At 41.6% G+C, this 17,391-nt stretch overlaps 1 protein-coding gene across 1 annotated transcript in view; it reads right to left on the bottom strand.

Annotated features, from left to right (window-relative positions):
- The window catches only part of dner (delta/notch-like EGF repeat containing), a 48,178-nt gene that overhangs the window by 7,096 nt on the left and 23,691 nt on the right, over window positions 1-17,391 (bottom strand). The window contains exons 2-7 of the mRNA XM_070829768.1: window positions 16,256-16,600; window positions 16,056-16,153; window positions 11,023-11,186; window positions 8,802-8,950; window positions 7,821-7,974; window positions 6,518-6,631 (exon numbers count right to left, since the gene is read on the bottom strand). Coding sequence (XP_070685869.1) covers window positions 6,518-6,631; window positions 7,821-7,974; window positions 8,802-8,950; window positions 11,023-11,186; window positions 16,056-16,153; window positions 16,256-16,600 — 1,024 coding nt within the window. The remainder of the gene's footprint in view (window positions 1-6,517; window positions 6,632-7,820; window positions 7,975-8,801; window positions 8,951-11,022; window positions 11,187-16,055; window positions 16,154-16,255; window positions 16,601-17,391) is intronic.

Raw genomic sequence — 17,391 nt, 5'->3', positions numbered from 1 at the left:
TGTACCTACAATGCCACTAGTCCTCATATGCCTGCAGGAAAAACAGATGCTCAGGAGAGAAGGAAATGCTGCCAGTTCCCTTAATATTATGTGCAACCGTTTCTCTAAATCTCATTATGTGCAAGTGTCCTTATCTACTGGAAAACATGAAGCAAAACTAAAACAGCACAAAGCCGAGGCGCAAGAGCAGACAGATTTCCAATTTTGAAGGCAAAAGTCAGATGAAACTCATCTCAAGTTCGTTCAATTTGAGGCTTCAAATGAACCTACTTACAACAAGGTGGGCAGAGCGGAGCAGCAGGGGTTGTATTTGTGCAAACCAGGTGCTGCCGTGCGATATGTGACATCCATTTTGCCATGAAATTGCACTTCCTCATCTGCCCACTAAGACCACCTCTTAATGCAAATGAGCTCCCAGAAATGTTTGTGTCTTTAATTAACCAAGGCATGCATGCATACTTATACATATGGTGAGTTTTGTCTTTTTTTTTGGATTAACTTTGATTAAAAGTTAACTTACACAAACCTTCACATAGACATCAAAATATGATTTTAATGCACTTACGGTAGTCTGTACTGGATTAAATGATTCTTACCAGTAATGTCACCCACAACTGCTTGTACTATGTTTGACTATGTTTTTATCTGTGCCACCAACTAAGGGCAGCAGGAATAATGTGTTTGTTCCAAATGCAGTCTCTAATGCTCTATGCTGTGTATTTACTGACGTCTCTATTCACTGTGGGTACCATGTAATCAAATCTTACGACACAGCACCAGGGGTAAAAATGTACATGTACTTCTGACACACACAACCAGTAAACCAGTCATTTATTTCACGTTGATTCAAAGTTGTACTGCGCAGGTCATTAGAAGTGCATTTGACCACAAGATGAGATTATACGTTTTTCCCGGACCAGAAAAAAAATTCTCTGGAGACTCAAAACAATATCTTATGTAATGTAAACAGAAAAATAACAAGTGCATTAAACAAGCTTGCACAAAACTGTCATCATCCACCACCAAAAATCACCCCCCAGAGCAATTTAAGTGTTCCTTCTTTTATCTCGTCCTCCTCGTTGTTAGAGACCAAAGCAGGAAGCTTAACAAGGAATGAATTGTTACTGTTGACAGGAATGTCTAACTATTGTGTTACGCCGCTATCTGTGAAGGAGCGTGGTTGTATTTCTCTCATGCTTTTCGCCCATCTGGGTTTGCGTGTGGGGGTGTGCTTTGTGCAGACCCGTGCACTCCATTTCTCTTTGTGGGTGACTGGTTATGTGTTGAAGCCACTGGTTTCGTCTTCACCTCCCCTCATTAGCCTGGGAGCCTCTGCTGCTTTCTCCTTTCCTCCTCATCTAAAAATAACTCCCTCTCTCTTTTCTTCACCACTACTCCTCCTCCTCCTCCTCTGTCTTCACCTCCCATGAGAACTGCCATTGTACTGCAGAGCTAGGCTCCTCTAAGTGTGTGTGTGTGTGTGTGTGTGTGTGTGTGTCCTCTGATTTACAGTAACAGTGTAGTAAATCCCCGTGCTGACTACACAGGAGTGCACACTCCATTGAGCTAATGAAGAGATCTCTAGGAAGCATCCATTGATCTGCAAGACTATATGTGAGCGTGTGAGGGGGACATTTATCACTCAGCACAGCAGAGAGACAAGAGTGAAATGCAGCAGTCAGGTGGAAATCTCACCCTTCTCTTTCTCCCGGTGTCCACTGCCTCCGACTGCTTCATCCTTTCCTTTCTCACTCCTCTGCCTCCTTCCAAACTCCCTCATCTCCTCTCCCTTTTCCCCCTCTGTGTTGTACATGCTTGCCGACACACAGATGCTAGCCCACGCACACACTTACATACACTCCTGCATACATTTAATTTTTTGATTTATATTTGTTCTGTCACGCTTTCCTCTGTTTTTAGCCTTAGAAGTTATTTTAGAGGATTTCCACGTTTTGAGTCTGTCTTTCTCTATTTCAACTTTATTTGTCTTTACATCTCTCTAGATACAGATGCATGCGCACACACACACACACACACACACACACATACACACACACACACACACACATTGTGACTTGAGACCTGGCTGACAGAGAGGAGTCTGTTCATTCCTGCTGCTGGCATTCAAACCTGCCAACATTAAAAGCAGTTCACAGTTTAAATTTAGCTAGCCCACTCACTCCCCCGCCCTGCCAGTTCTGACTGGAGGCAGTCAAAGTACTGACACTCACACTTTTTCTTCTGTCAGTGTGTAAGAAGTGTGTGTGTGTGTGTGTGCGTGTGCGTGTGGAAGAAAGTTGATATGAGCGCTGTAGTCTTTGTTGAGGAGTCAGAGTGGAAAATTTACTTGAGCACATTCATGAAAGTCTTATTATTAATGGTATTCATACAGATTTGACTTCATCATCACTTTACCCTGAACTGAGAGCATAGGAGTAAAAACTGGAAGCCAGTCAAGGAGTACAGACATTCATAAATCCCTAATTCTACAATCGTTTGTGTCATTTCCATTGCCATTATTGCCAAGTTGTAAATATGCGCAGCATTGAGTTCTGCTAAAGATAACTTCCCACAGAGAAACATCAAAAGAGCTTTAAATAGTACATATGAATTTATTAAAGGGAGTCCTCCTGAGCAATGTGGGTTTTTATGTGTTTTACTCCACTTCTCCTTTTAGTAATTACATCCATTGTCTCACTAAAATAGAAGGAGTCTGTCTGTCTGTATGTATCTGACCTTCAAACACCTTCACACTCTCCAGTCGTAAGTGTGAGTTCTTTAGATCAATGGGACATATTTATTAATTTATTTATTTAAGTGCAAACATTGTGGCATATGGAGAGAGGACCCCTATTAACCCTCACATACTGCTTGGGTCAAATTTGACCCGTTTCATAACATTATAAAGGTACCTGAGCTGCCATTTCAGTGTCATGGCAGGAAGACTTGGTGTGCATAGGCTATTTAGACATTCTAAATAGATCTGTAGTTCAAAGTTTGGTATAGACACTTACTATGAGGGAATTCTTGGACCATGCTGTGAAGGCATAAAATATGAACAGTATGTAAGGGTTAAGTGTTACACTGCCGAAAAGCATGCTGGGTACGGGCTCTCTCTCCAAGGTTTGCTACAGCACATTAAAGAACAGATGAAGGAAGAGTGGCCGGAGAGCTTACACTGCAGCCAACTGAAGCATTTCATGCATCAATAATGTAACTTTCAGAGTGAGCGCTTTTGTTCCTGGAAATAGCCTGGTCCAAATTAGCTAGCTATTAGCGACGACTAGGTGTATAAAAAAAGGCTTTTTTTTGGATGTTGGCCACACACAGTATCAATGATGAACAAGTATTAATGCAACTTTAACTCTATCACTTCCATTGTTCAGAATCATGGGTTAAAACCAATAAGTGGGCAAATACCCCAAACACCACATTAATCTGTTTAGTTTTTACTTGGCTGAAGTTCTACCTGGAAAAAAGTTGGATTTTGAGATATGCTGCTGGCAGGGAAACAAACAGGAGTGATGTAATGTTTCCTTCTAGTCCTGTAGAGTGGCTCTCTTTGAGTATCATTGAATCCCTCATGATGTAGAAAATAAAAATGTGGTTTTTCCTCTCACAGTTGGCCCAGTGGTGACAGAGTTCATACACGTCTGATGACATCTGCTGCAGTTGTCATGCCATCCATCATTTTGTTTATTGCTCACGGCTGCACAGGAACATTGCGAGAAAACCTGGAGGTGATTTATGGGGGTGGGAGGGTCCATCCTGGTTAAGCTGCATGCAAAAATGGGAATCTGTCCGCTGGCCGTTAGAGTGTGCTTACATTTCTTTAACTATGGAGGTCACCACTGTGCAAATGGAGTCCTATTTATTATTTTACTATAAAGCCTTCAATTCTTTTCTGTTCTTGAGGGAAATGAGAAAAAAGAAGGAAAATAACTTTTGACTGCTGCCCCAGACGAAGAGACAAGGACGGGATCCTGAGGGAATTGAATGTAAGAGGAACAACAGCAAACAATAGGTCTTTTTTTTTTTTTTACAAAATTTCCATTCTCCTCTCTCCTATTGTCATATCTGCCAGTTCTACACACTGAAAGGTTTTACACAAAGGATACGTACTGCATTCTTGGACTTAGAGTTTTAATGAAATCCTTTTTGTTACAAGATGAATGTTCTCTTATTCTGAAGAATTTAAAATCACTGTAAAGGACACCTACATTTTTCATGTTAAAAAACTTCACTCTGGAGGAAAAACATCTCCCCTGCTTTTGATTGTTCGCCCGTGGCCCACGTATTCAAACAGACATTTAAATTATCTTCCCCTGAAATTTTCATTAGTATGGACGCACATCTCCCTTCATCTCACCGTTCTTGTCAAACACACACACACACGCATGCAGAATGGTTGTTGTCATTCAAATGACTTTTTCCTTGGAGTCCTACCCCAACCTTAACCATAAACAGGTTTTTTTTATCTGATTTTCATGTTACAACAGACAAATGACACCGTGCTGTCATTTAGCGGGACCATAAAACTCAACCTCATCCTAACCCTAACATGTCCCCTGAGTCCGCACGATGCACTGAGTGAACAGATTTATGAAAAGGAGGATGCTCGTTTATGCTGCGTGTGTTTTCCTGCAGGAGTGTGTGAGTGCTGTTCAGCATTCTGATTCAGTTATTGATTCATCCCTTGTTGAACAGCGTGTGCTATACTGAGACATCCTTCTCTTTTTCAGCTTGTTTTGTCAGACCTCTTCTTTTTTCTGAGGTATCCCTGCACATCCGACATGAAATGCATCAACTTTACTCAGTAAAGCATTAACTTTACTCATTTGTTTTAGTTAGTTAGTTAGTTAACAGCCATCATTAACTTTGTTATTTACAACCTGTGCTTTTCCTACTGTGACATGTCAAAATGTCTCAAAACGTGAACAAGGCCTGTGATTTAATGGATCATGAGACTGCAAAGTTTGACATGTTTTCTTATTGAAGCTATTAACAATTATGAGAGAAAAAGACATACTGATTAAGGCAAAGACCTGAACTCTTGGGCTCTGTGTTTCTTTACTGATGCATGGATGTCAATTTACCCTTAAGTACTTTATGCAGGTTCTTGTAGGTCCTGATTACAACCAGTTTACTTCTCACTATAAATCTTTATTTTTCTGTCTGTTCATAATCTTTGTATCCATCACAGTGTATGTTTATCCATCACAGAGTGTATCTATATGTGTACCTGTTCTCATCATGTATATACATTCACTACATTACTGTGCAATGTGTTTACATTACAGTTTATACTATTACTAACTCATCTACAACAGTATTACAGTTTACTTTATGCTGTATTATATGTTTTATTCTATATCATATTCCTATATTTTAGTTGCTGTAATAATTTATATTTTAGTTTCTAATGTCATTTTTCTTGAAACATATTTCTTTATACATATATGAGAGATCATCAGAGCCTGAAATCTCATAATTCATGGCCAATGACTGTTGTGTACATGACAATGAAGAGCTTGGACTTGTGGACTTGAACTGTTTTACTCTGCTGCTACCTGTGAATAAACACGCAGTGCGCTAATTTGTCCAAAAGTCAAAGTTCCCTCAGACACACAATTATCTAATAAACCCATGAAATTTTTATGAGCGCTCTCTCGACAAAATGTCCTCGCACTAATTAAGAGGTGCTGGCACGGTTCTCACCAATGCTCTCGCAGCGGTTTCTCTCATTTTTTGAGAATAAATACACAAGTGGTGGATTATGAATTCATTCCTTGTTGTTTTTAGGCAGCTGCAGATTAACAATACAGTCAGGTGTTGCAGTGTGAGTGAGGCCTCCTCCAGGTTGTGAATGAACTGACTGCAGGGAGCTGTACCTGCAACAATGAAAGAGCCTTCCTGCCAGGTCTTACGTACATCTGCTGTTTCTTTATTTATGCGGTGAAGTCCATTGCTACCTAATGTTTTCCCTGTTTTCTCTATGCGTCTGCATGTACATACGCAGTCTGTATACACTTTTGTTGGTACATGATGTACATTAATCGCAAACTAGTGTGCTCTTGTTGAAAAATGCTGTTTTGGCAGAAGTTTTGCGGTCACAGATTTCCCCAGAGAGGCTGATGCAGGTCGCTGAGGCTATGAAGACTAATTAGACTAGAGGAGGAAGGTTTAAATTAGGCATCTCAGTGGCACAGATACTGTTTAACGCCCAGCAGACACGGAGTGTATGACAAATGGAATCAGACAGCTGAAAAATACACAAACATCAGCAGGTTGAACACACTTATTTCAGTCTATTTCAGCCTCTCTTTTTTCACAAAGACACGCAAACACCAGAGTGTAACATACAAATTGATTTCTTGCCTGCGCATTTTTAAATTATAATACTGTGCTCTCATCTCTGCTCTAAACACACACAACATATTTATTTCTGGCACTCCCATCACCACACACCATCCCTCAAACACAGATTAGTCTCAATGTGCAGCGATTAGGTTCCTACCCTCGGGACAGTAGCACCTAGGTCCGGCCAGGCTGCTGAAGCAAGTGGCTCCATTCTTGCAGGGCTGAGCGAGGCAGTGGTCAACCAGTGACTGGCAGCGCTCCCCTTCATAACCTGAGAATAAGGTTGGATCAGATTACTTTGTAGTCAGTTAGTGAATACAAATCACATGGCTGTTCCTCATTAGATTACAAAGAAGATGTAATCTAATCTGAAAATGTTTGGATTAAATTTGATATTGCACCTTAAACATGGATACAGCCACACAAAAAATTCCACAACTTCCACAGATATTCTATTTTTCCTCCTTAAACATCTCAAAATGTTTTCAGCATGTACAGCTGGTTAAATCAAAGTAGCCTTATGAAAACAGGACTGGCACAAACTACGGGTGCTCTGTGTGTTTTGTATGACATGAGGGCTGTGGGCACTTTTTTTTCTTTTGTGTAAATTTGTGAAAGAGACGGCGAAATTGCCAAGAGGAGCACTTGTCTGAGAAACTCCATGTGACAGACACACTTTTCATGAGTTAACAGGAGAGATTATCATTAAAAGAAGGTTCATAATTATATTTTATTATTATTTCCATATTTTAAACATATAATCAAAAATGTAATTAAGTAGTCAAAAAAAAGTAATCTGGTCTGATTATAGTAATCTTCTGTAATCTTATTACATAATCTGGATAACATGTAATCTGTTACTGCCCAATTCAGTTTAAGAAAGCAACAGTTTATAATCAGACTACTTGATTCATTTGATTATTAGACTAAAGTGTTTGTGAAAGCCAGAAAGAGCAGCAGCAGCCATGGTACGAGTTAATGGGGATTCTAATAGAGAAATACAGAGATAATAAATAAGTAGATAAATCATCAGTGTCCAAACAACGTGCTGATTTGAGACACCTAAATTCAACTAAATATGACAAAGCTGCTTCTCATCAACTGCACACACAGGGCTTGTTAGCACAATTCCCTAATAGAGAGTGACAGGCAATCAGTGGTCACCTCTGACATTTACCTTCCAACCAGAGGCTTCAAGTCTCTGTCCTAAAATAAATCTGACAAGATCAAACATTCAACACACTGCCTGTCCCTGCGTTCTTACTTGAACATTTTCTAAAAACAAAGAGATTGAGATTCAGTTTTTACATCTGCATAACTGTAATCAAACCAACTAAGAGCCAACCAAGGCCAAGGCTCCGCTGGACCTTCACGACAAACAACCCTGAAATAAATACATCTAGACAGAGAGTCATAATGCACACACGGTCTCACACACACACACACACACACACACACACCTGGGGGACAGGTGCATGTGAAGTTGCGCCCTTCGCCCCCCTGTCTAACGTCTGTGCAGGTGCCGTTGTTGCGACAGGGTCTGTGGTGGCAGGCGTCAAATTCCTCGCAGAAGATCCCGGTGTAGCCGTCCTGACACTCGCAGAAGAAAGTGCTCTGTGAAAACACAAGAACACAAACTTCACACGTCAAATCAATGTGGGACAGAGGTGAAACAATGGGAGACAGCGGTGGAAAAGCGGTGAGATTGTAAAATAATTCAGTAACATAGCACTGCTCTAACAAGCAGGGGTGACACCTTTTATATTTTCTGAAACAGCGAGGGGGGAGGTAATGACAAACTGACTTTAAAGAGAGAAGTGCATGGATGTAGAGGGGACTAACGAGTCTCAAGTGCTTCCTTCTACTACACCATGTTTTTTTCCTTTGTCTTCAAGGGGGCTGCTACGCTGTCAGCTTTTGCATTTTTGACTATCAACAACAGATAATGAATGAAACTATAAATCCCAACAATTAGAATACATAACTAGCTTTTGATCTCATGGCACCGCTATTATTTGTGCCATTGCATATTCTGTCTTTTGTTGTTTTGTTTTCTGTGCTCCGCTAAGTGAAACCCAGAGAGAGGTTGTTTTTATTCTGCTACACATTTGTGAATAATGATCAAAAGGCGGTACCATCGCTGGGCACAATGATGCAGCTGCAGTGATAATGTGGAATTATAATACTATGGAAAGTTTGCTTCGGCTTATATGCAGTTGCACAGTTGTTTTGGTAGTCAGATGTGAAGTAAGTGACTGCTGGAACTATGATTTTAACAGCAAAAAGAAACATGGCTGAATGAAGGTCTGGCTGCCTCCGTTCCTGTTTAGATTTCCTATTCTGGTATAAAATCAAATTTTTCTTCATACTAAAGCTCAATAGTCGTCTTGATAAGAGGAAACATCCCCTGCTGTGATGATTTTACGTCCGTTATTTCTCACCTCAGAGGGCTGTGTGATACATTTGCCTTTCCCGGAGCACTGAGGGTCGCTGAAGCTGCTGCCGGGCTCCACGCAGCTGCTGGCCTTCACCGTCAGGTTGAGACGCAGGGTGACCTCTGGGGCTGTGGGGGTGCCTACACGCAACACACCTGCCACAGAAGAGATGGGGGCCTTATAAACTATTAATGTAGCGATAGCAGGCATAATTAAGTACATGATCCCCGGGTCTTTGGAGAGAAGATCTGACTTAATGATGGAGGGGTTATTAGCATAATATGTAACAAGGCAGCTATATTTACCCATGATGGCTGAGTGTCTCTATGAACGATCAAATGATCAAATCAAATCAATCAAAATCTATTGGATAGATAGTTCATGGTCTTCTGAGGATGAATCCTTATGACTTTAGTGATCCCTTCACTTTTCCCCTATCGCCTATTGACATTTAGCCATCCATTTAGTTTATGACTAAATACCTGCTAAACTAAAAGTATCACCATTGCCCTCAGCATGCAACAACAAGCATCAGCATGTTAGTGTTAGCATTTAGCCAATGTCAGCCTAAGCATGGCTGTTGACTCTTTTTGACAAATGTTTTCGGATCGATTTTACAAGATTCCCTGCCCGTAAAGGCCACCTTGCTGCCTAAAAAACTGCAGTGAACTCCCTTGTGGCTGTCATTATACAGGCAGATTTTCACTGTATTGTCAGATAGAGTGTGCAGCCCTCCGCCTCATCTCTCTGAGTCTATAAGTTCAGAACATTTCTTATCATATCTTCCATCAAAGCTGACAGCTACACGGGCACTTGGATAAAAATAGCCCCATAGTGAATATTAACTGCTATTTTTTAGAGCCCGAGCCGAGCGAATGAGCTGCGAGTCCACCAATGACGAGACGGTGACGATGCAAGCTCCCTCGGCCAATCAGAGGGCTGATGAAACAACTTGTGCTTCTCTGTCACCACTGACCAAATGATCGGCAGCCCAATGACATCGAATGTTGGACCTGCAGAATCACCGCTCCTCAAAATCGTGAAAGCACATTGCGAACAATCAGACATGGTGACGTGTGAAGAGGGAAATGCAACGTCACGGTGCAAAGCTCCTTCCTCCTTACGGACGCTTCACATGTGCCTTCATCTTCCTCCTGCAGTTTGACCTTCACTCTTCCCTCCTTCTGCATCCTCCGTCCTTTTCTCTAATCCCTTTCTGTGTGCCATCTCTTCTTTCCTGTCTTTCTCCCTCCTTATCTGACTCTTCTTCTCCCGACCCCCATTATCCTTCCTCCCCTCTGATTTAACTCCCCAATGTCACCTCCCTCTCTCTCTCTTTCTCTCTCTTTCTCTCTCTCTCTCTCTCATGTGAAGCAGGGGCTGTGTTGCCACAGAGTTAGCAGACATATCAAGGTCAGCAGACAGGCAGCGTAGTGATACAGCATCAGGTATGTTGAGCACACACAGAGGTCAGCTGGCCCCTCAATCAAAGACTCAGACTCCAATTACCCCCCTTCCAGCACCCACTGCAGCTCACACCAGGTTTTGGCACCAATGTACACTCTTTCACAAAATCTGTGCGTGTGTGTGCGTGTGTGTGTGTGTGTGTGTGTGTGTGTGAAGCTCAGTATAAAAAAAGAATACAGATGGAATATCAGCATAAATATCTGTTTTTTTCACTATGCAAATATAAAAAGCTGACTCATGTATGCAAATATTATGCGTTTCTCCCCAATGACATGTCAGGAATAAACGCTGTAAATACAATTTATTCAAATTCATTAATCCTCAGATGTTTTGGCTCAGTGGTAAATGAGCTATTTGGAGGTATTTCAACATATTTCCTATTTAGCTCCTCTATGGTTGTTGGTTGAACGAGGATACAAATGATGCGATAAAAATAATTTTTTAATAATTAAAGCATAATTCAAATGACACATTTTCTCATCTTTGTAAATTTGATCTTGTTCTATGGATTCAAATAGTTGGATAAAAACCAGTTAGATCTGAAAAACATCTATGTTTGCAATTTAGCATCCAATATTTGCACTCGTGTGAGTGTTTATTATTTTATTTGTGCACTGGTCAGTATGTCAATTGTCAATGTGGACACATTTTGCATGAACTATCTGAGGATTTTGGCTCATTTGTTACATTCAGTTTCAAATGCAACATGATGCTCCCAAGTAATGAGCAAAAGTGGCAGGTGTGGGTAAAAGCATCTTACTGAGGAAGTAGTTCTGTCCCAGTGGCAGCGAGTGGTCTGGCACCACCAGTCCGTCAGGGGCCTGCAGGAACCACATGGTAGTGCCGTTCAAAATGGAGGAGCGGACGAAACCCTCTTCATTCACACGCCACAGCACTGGAGCTCCACTGGCATTTACCACCACCCTAGTTAGCGATAAAATGGGAGAGGGGAGGAGAATCAGGAAGACAATCTGATTACTGTGGGCTTTGTCCACAGTTTCCTCCCAAACTACTGGTTTATACAGAGTGCAGCTTTTTCACTGGTGACAGATCACAGCTGCGGCTGTTGTACTACAGGTTTAAATATTCATCATTTAGATAATGGTTGATCCCAGAATAAATAAAATATATTGGAAAAAAATGATTAGAAACAAAACAATCCACATACTGCAATATTTTGTACATTAAGTAAACACTTGATTCATCGTGAAATATTTCATAGACAGTATTAAAATGTCAACAAAATCAGCATGAAAGATGAGATAAACGAACTAATCGTCTATGTGAACCTCTGCACTTCTTCTCAACCTTATTTCAGAGGGAATACAGTAAGAAGCTTAATAACTTATCCCCCCATTCTCTGGGTGACCTCTCTGACACTTTGTTTGAACATAAAACTGATGAATAAAGGACATCTCATCCTGTTAGTTTCTCCAACATGTTCAGGTCTGGTGAGAGTAATGGCTGCCAGAGGGGGTGATGCTGTTTCCTGTGGAAACACTGAAATACAGCCAGTGTGGTCGGGGGCTATCAAACATCAGGACCTCAGACAATTTGTACAAAACATTGAAAACCAAGACTGAGATAATTCGAAAAGGGAGAGTGCTTGAATGGGCTCTTCATACTTTGATACTCAAACTCTTTTTGTGTTGATGCTGTGCCTTTTTAACCTTGTGCTAATGAACCCGATGGTTTCTCATCCATACACTGCCATGAAGAAGCAATCAGACATATTAAAATCAAGCGGGCAGATCAAATGGGATGAACCCTTTGTGTACTGGGTGCTACATAAGCTTGCCTCTGGCGCCAACCCACAGGTTTTTGCAGAAATTATATTTACTTTGGCAAAACTTCTAATAAGAGTCCCCTACTATGGCTAATGGTGGATAGCTGACATATAGGTAATAATAGACAATATGTCATTGTTAAGGCTGAACGGAGGGGATAGTATAGATCTGCCCATAACACATTCTAATAGAATTAAGTGAGCCTAATAAGGATCAAAATCTTAGGTATATAAGAGTGACTCAGGCTAAGCTGTCTGATGCCAACAAACATCAAGAGAACAAACCATCCTGTAATCCTGTCAACATCCCCAACAAACCACATGGTATTGTTATTCTTTCCTGCCAGAGACACTGAGCTCCAACAGCTGCCAGCCTGCTGCGGAGTCGGCGAACACCGGAGCAGAGCTGAGTTACCTCTCTGAAAGCTGTCCTCATGAAAGAGAGACAGCCGGGCAGAGTGAAATCTGTCAACCGGGGCTGTAAGAGAGACGCTGAACAGTTTTAACGAGGCTAAATGCTTCTTAACACCTCTTTGACCTCACTCCTACACCTGAAATGATCATTCCCATATTAACAAAAACAAATATAAAATCAGTGATCATCCTCTCAGCCCTTGACTTTGTGCATCGGTTTTAATGACTGCTTGTATAACTAACAACACCAGTGATTATCATTATTACCTCTACAGTACTTTTCATACAAAGAGACGCAGCTGAAAGAGCTGTACAGGGAAAAAGAGAATGAAAAACAAAAAAAGTGAGAATACAACCACAACGCGCTGTTTGATATGTGACTGGAAAATGAAAAACCAGCCACCAAACTTGCCACACATGCCTGTATACAAGAGATAAAATGGTAATTCAGTGACTGTTGAGCAAAAGCCAGTATTCAAGAAGTTTTTAAAAAGTGGCCATTTAGATTCACAAAAGAGAAAACTTGACATTGCTCCTTACTTCTTTCAGAAAAAGCCTGCTGGGCTCACTTCAGGATACAGATGGATATGTTTTAGGTCACATTCATGAGGGAGGCCAAGTTGGAGCATCACAGGTGGATCAACAAAATGTCCCAGAATGTAGCGGTGAGGAGGGAGCTGAGCCTGAAGGCGAGGCTACGAGCGGTGACCGAAATAATAAGACGAAGGACAGGCTGCCAGCACCTAAAATGGGTTTTCTTCTGCAGGGTGTCTGGGCTCAGCCTGAGGGACAACATGAGGAGCTCAGGTATCTGGGGAACGAACTACTGCTACTTAAAGCTGAAATCGACGGATAGTTATTTAAAATGACACTCTATCTGTTAAACGTGTTAGAAAAGTGGAAGGCTTCATTTACTTTTATTTGGTTGGTATTTTCATCTAATTTTTCATCTTTAATCTAATTTAGTGGCCAATTGGTTATTATGAGCTTAATTAATCGTTGTTTCAAAGTAATTGCATGAATCAGACTATTATTTGAAACATCTAATACTCTCATGAGTGATACTCAGCATCAGTGCTGTTGATATTCTTGCATAAAAAGCTTGTATTGGTAATTGTTTGCACACATAGAGTATCTGCAGCGGTATGACAGCCTCGCTCACTGTCTTCACCCCCTTTGGGATACATGGGCTTTATTACATTATTATCAGCCTCTCTAAATCGATGTCACTTTTGGATCACTGCTTTTTCATTTCCAAGTGGCGCATGTATGTAAGTGTCCTTCACTGCCTGCGTCTGGGTGTGCGTTCAGGTGTCGTGCGTAATTACACAGAATGAAAACAAAGCAGCAGCAGCTGATTAACTCGCAGCTCCCGGTCTGCGATCGTGATCAGGGCTCAGAGTCGTGCCCACCATCTATAATGAGGGGCAGCATCAAGGACGTCCAACATTCACTTTGACCACTGCTTCTGCATTATTCATTGACTCTTATTTACAAGCAATTGTAATACTGTTTATGAGCAAACATGTTCTGGAAAAGAGGAATGCACCTGGAGTGGTGTAATACAGGTAAAACAGTGTTTCATGTCCCCGAGGTGGGTCAAGAGGAGATTCAAATGAAGGTTATTCTTTTAGAAAAGCTAGAAGTGTTATGTTGCCAGCAAAACACGCTACATGGAAAGTATGCAGACAAAATGCTGTGCAATGTAGACTCTTTTTCTTCGTGGTAATTAAGCAGACAGTATACTGTACAGTATACGGGGTGACTTTGGATCAGAGGCAGGGTGGGTCGTCCGTCACTCATTAGCTCGGCAGTTCGATGCCCGGCTCCTCCAAGTCCGCATCTTGAAGTGTCCTTGGACAAGACACCTCACCTTGCTCCTGAAGCGTATCTTCAGTGTGTGAATGTCTATGAAATATCAGTCTGCTCAAACTTAGATTGGAGTGGTCAAAATGACTTTACAAATACAGACAATTTACAACTTTGTTATTATTCATATTGATTAAAATCCAAAGAGCAGGGTGGATTAAGAAAGTTTTTAGGTTAGATTCTGCTAGTTTGTGTCTCTACTTAAACACCAAGCTGAAAACCACTATAACACTGATGCTCATGTCCACAGCTGTCACCTGTCACCTACGTCCTTTTTTTGTTTTTTGTTTTTCAGTGGAATCTACTGCAGTGAATCAATGGTGAAGGAAGTACTGAGATATTTTAAGTAAAAGTGACAATACCTCAGTCCTGTGAGAAAGTGCAAGCACAAATGTATTAATGTCAAAATATACTTTAAGTATCAAAAGTAAAAGTAAATAATGCATAATGGATCATAATTATTGATGCATTCATGTGAATTCTCACCCTATCTTGACTTACAATATAATATAATGGAAGACATCATATTCTATTTGTTGATTCATATTTTACATTATCAAATGAAGTAATTATTATCTCCATTAGACGTAAGCCTGGAGGGGTTCATGCATTTGGTTGTGTGCGTACGTCTGTCTGTCCGCAGCTAATCCCGTAACCTACTGGACTGATCAGAATAATATTTTTTGTGCGCATTTATGCCTTTATGCTGAACGATCTCTTGTGGTTGCTGTGATTCGCAATGTTGGGAAAACTTTTTTATGCAGGCGTTGACTGCTGACTCCTCACTCCTCTTAACCGGGTCGCAAGTGAACAACAACTGATTCAGTTTGACGTCACAGAGCAAGAGGCATTCGACGAGGCTGAAGTCAGTTGCGTTTTGTACTTCGACTTGGCTCAAAATTGGTCATTCGTAGAAAAGTTTGGTCTCGTTTTGAGCCAGAGCATCTGCAGATTAATTCCATTCCTGATAAGTTGTGTTTCTGTTATCTTCACCAACGTCTTGACTGTAAGGGAGAAGGTGTCATGTCAAAGTCTGTTACCCCATAAGATGGTGGGCTTAGCCGTGGCAGAGATCGCCTGGAGGAGATTTGCAATCTGCTGAGTGCACTTTTCAGGTTGAAGTTATCAAAAAAAAAAAGTAGTGGAGTAAAAAGCACAGAATTCACATCTCAATTGTAGTGGAGCAGAAGCATAAAGTAGCACAGAATGGAAATACTCAAGTAAAGTGCAACTACATCAAAATTTCACTTCAGCTGGAGCAAATGTACTTTTACTACTTTGTACCACTGTCAGTCCAGTTTGTATTAAGTAGATTAAATGCACATGTGCTACTGAAACACAAAATAGACTCAAATGATAGGGGACAGGCCCTGTGGTCAAATTCTACTTTTAATACCTGTGTTTTGATAGTATGATTGTGCTGTGTTCCTCAGTGAAGTTAATCAAATTTACACAAGCTTGGCAGGACAGTGTTCAGCAGTAATAATAATGGTTGCTGTCTGGGTCACTGGCCAAAATATAATGAAGCTCCCATCTGTTGTCTTCTGTGGAAAATGCAACTGATGAGTAGTTAAAGGCAACACGATAGATACAAAGCAAAGGGAGTGGGAGAAACTAGGCATCATTAGAGGCCCACAGCTAAACTTTGCTCTGGAGCTGATTAATCCTGTCCTGCTATAAGAGGATAGCAGTCAGTCATAAAAGGTACACAATGTTACTCTTACTTTACAGCTGTCTCCTCAGGCACCTCCAGAGATAGAGTCAGAGTTCCTGATGTCAGCTCACACAGCTCAGGACTCACACAGTGCAGACCCTCCGTCACCTGAAACACACACACACACACCAACACCACCACATGTGTTTTCTTTACACATTTCAAAGATAAACTCACAGGAGCTTAAATTCTGCGTGGAAGTTATCTCACCCTGTCTGCCTCCCACGCCACCACCAGGAGCCTCTGGCCAGGTTTGGGTTGCCATGGCTGCAGGGTGGGAGGTGCTGGTGTTGTGGTGGAGGGGATGGTGGTTGGCTCTGGCGGCTGAGTGGCGGCTGTGGTGGTGGAGGCGACCGGGGTAGCCAGTTCAGGAGCAGAGGGGGTGGAGGGGTCCCATTCGGCAGCCGGCAGGTCCAGTAGGATTTGATCGCACCTTTCTCCCTCGTAGCCTTCAGTGCACTCGCAGGTGTAGGCCGGCTCCCCCTCCTCCCCGCCGTCACTCCGGCTGCAGTTTCCATGGAGACAGGGGCTGCTGGCACACGGGTCTGTGAAAAACTGAAATAACAGAGATGATAAATAAAAATAGGAAGAGTCAAGAGAGAAAGACAGAGAGAGAGAACAAAACATTAATTGCTGCAACTGCTGTCATCTACCTTTTTTTGTCACTTTTTGTCAATTATGACAATAGAAGCCCAAAATGTCAACCTGGGATTCAGCTTCATTTTAAAGGGCTCAGTGAAGAGGAAGGAAGTGTATCAGCAGCCCAAACTGTCAGTGATCACTTGCCACACTTATGTTACTCAGCGACTTCTTTTATGGCTCTCTGACTCAGCTTCCTTTTGTACACCCTTTTATTTTATTACATCTTGAGTCCTAATAATTTGTTGCAGGGTTGCTTTTCTCCCCTTCTTGCTCCAATTTCCCTCTCTTTCACACACACATAGACATATGTATGAAAGCACACACACACACACACACGCATGCACGCACACACACACACACACACACACACCTGCACACATGCACATACTTGTTTTTTATCCCCAAACAAGGTTTTCCTCACCATGCAGCAATGAAAAAAATGCACTCTGACAGCCTCCTTCATGCTGGTTTCCCCCATCAATAATTGATCATATTTGGAGGAAAACATTCTGGTATGGATGCTGAAGGTGAAAGGGGACAAAGCCTTGCTTAGGCAGCTTAATGCCTGACACCATGTTGCCTTTTGCTTGGCTTTCAGAGCCTTCTTAGGCTTAAGAACGTCTGTAATCCTGCCGCCTCTTATTTTTTGGCAAATTCACTGAAACATTCACAGGTATCTGCAGCCCCAGCTGTCTGATTTGAAT

Source organism: Pempheris klunzingeri, chromosome 4 (assembly GCF_042242105.1).
Source record: "Pempheris klunzingeri isolate RE-2024b chromosome 4, fPemKlu1.hap1, whole genome shotgun sequence".
Lineage (NCBI taxonomy): Eukaryota > Metazoa > Chordata > Actinopteri > Acropomatiformes > Pempheridae > Pempheris > Pempheris klunzingeri.
This window is presented reverse-complemented; position numbering and strand designations above follow the sequence as displayed.